Below are 243 nucleotides of genomic sequence, written 5' to 3'. Positions count from 1 at the left end.
CCGCTTTTGACTTTCCCAACCTGGCCGTGGCCGCCACGCAGGAGGACCCCCCCAAGGTGGGGGAGCTCACCAAGCTGAGCCCCGGACTGGCGTCGCCCCTGTCGGGCATCAGCAAGCTGTCCCCGGACAGGAAGCCCTCCCGGGGCCGCCTGCCCTCCAAGACGAAAAAGGAGTTCATCTGCAAGTTCTGCGGCAGGCACTTCACCAAGTCCTACAACCTCCTCATCCACGAGCGGCACCCAC

At 65.4% G+C, this 243-nt stretch overlaps 1 protein-coding gene across 1 annotated transcript in view; it reads left to right on the top strand.

Moving 5' to 3' along the window:
- Positions 1-235, top strand: part of LOC104541604 (protein odd-skipped-related 2) — a gene marked incomplete at both ends in the record, with an annotated part of 507 nt that extends 272 nt beyond the window's left edge. The window contains one exon of the mRNA XM_010185709.1: positions 5-235. Coding sequence (XP_010184011.1) covers positions 5-235 — 231 coding nt within the window. The remainder of the gene's footprint in view (positions 1-4) is intronic.
- Between the last annotated feature and the right edge of the window lie 8 nt (positions 236-243).

Source organism: Mesitornis unicolor, unplaced genomic scaffold (genome assembly GCF_000695765.1).
Source record: "Mesitornis unicolor isolate BGI_N332 unplaced genomic scaffold, ASM69576v1 scaffold43425, whole genome shotgun sequence".
Taxonomy (NCBI): domain Eukaryota; kingdom Metazoa; phylum Chordata; class Aves; order Mesitornithiformes; family Mesitornithidae; genus Mesitornis; species Mesitornis unicolor.
Note: the sequence above shows the minus strand (reverse complement) of the source record. Positions and strands in the feature narration are given on the sequence as shown.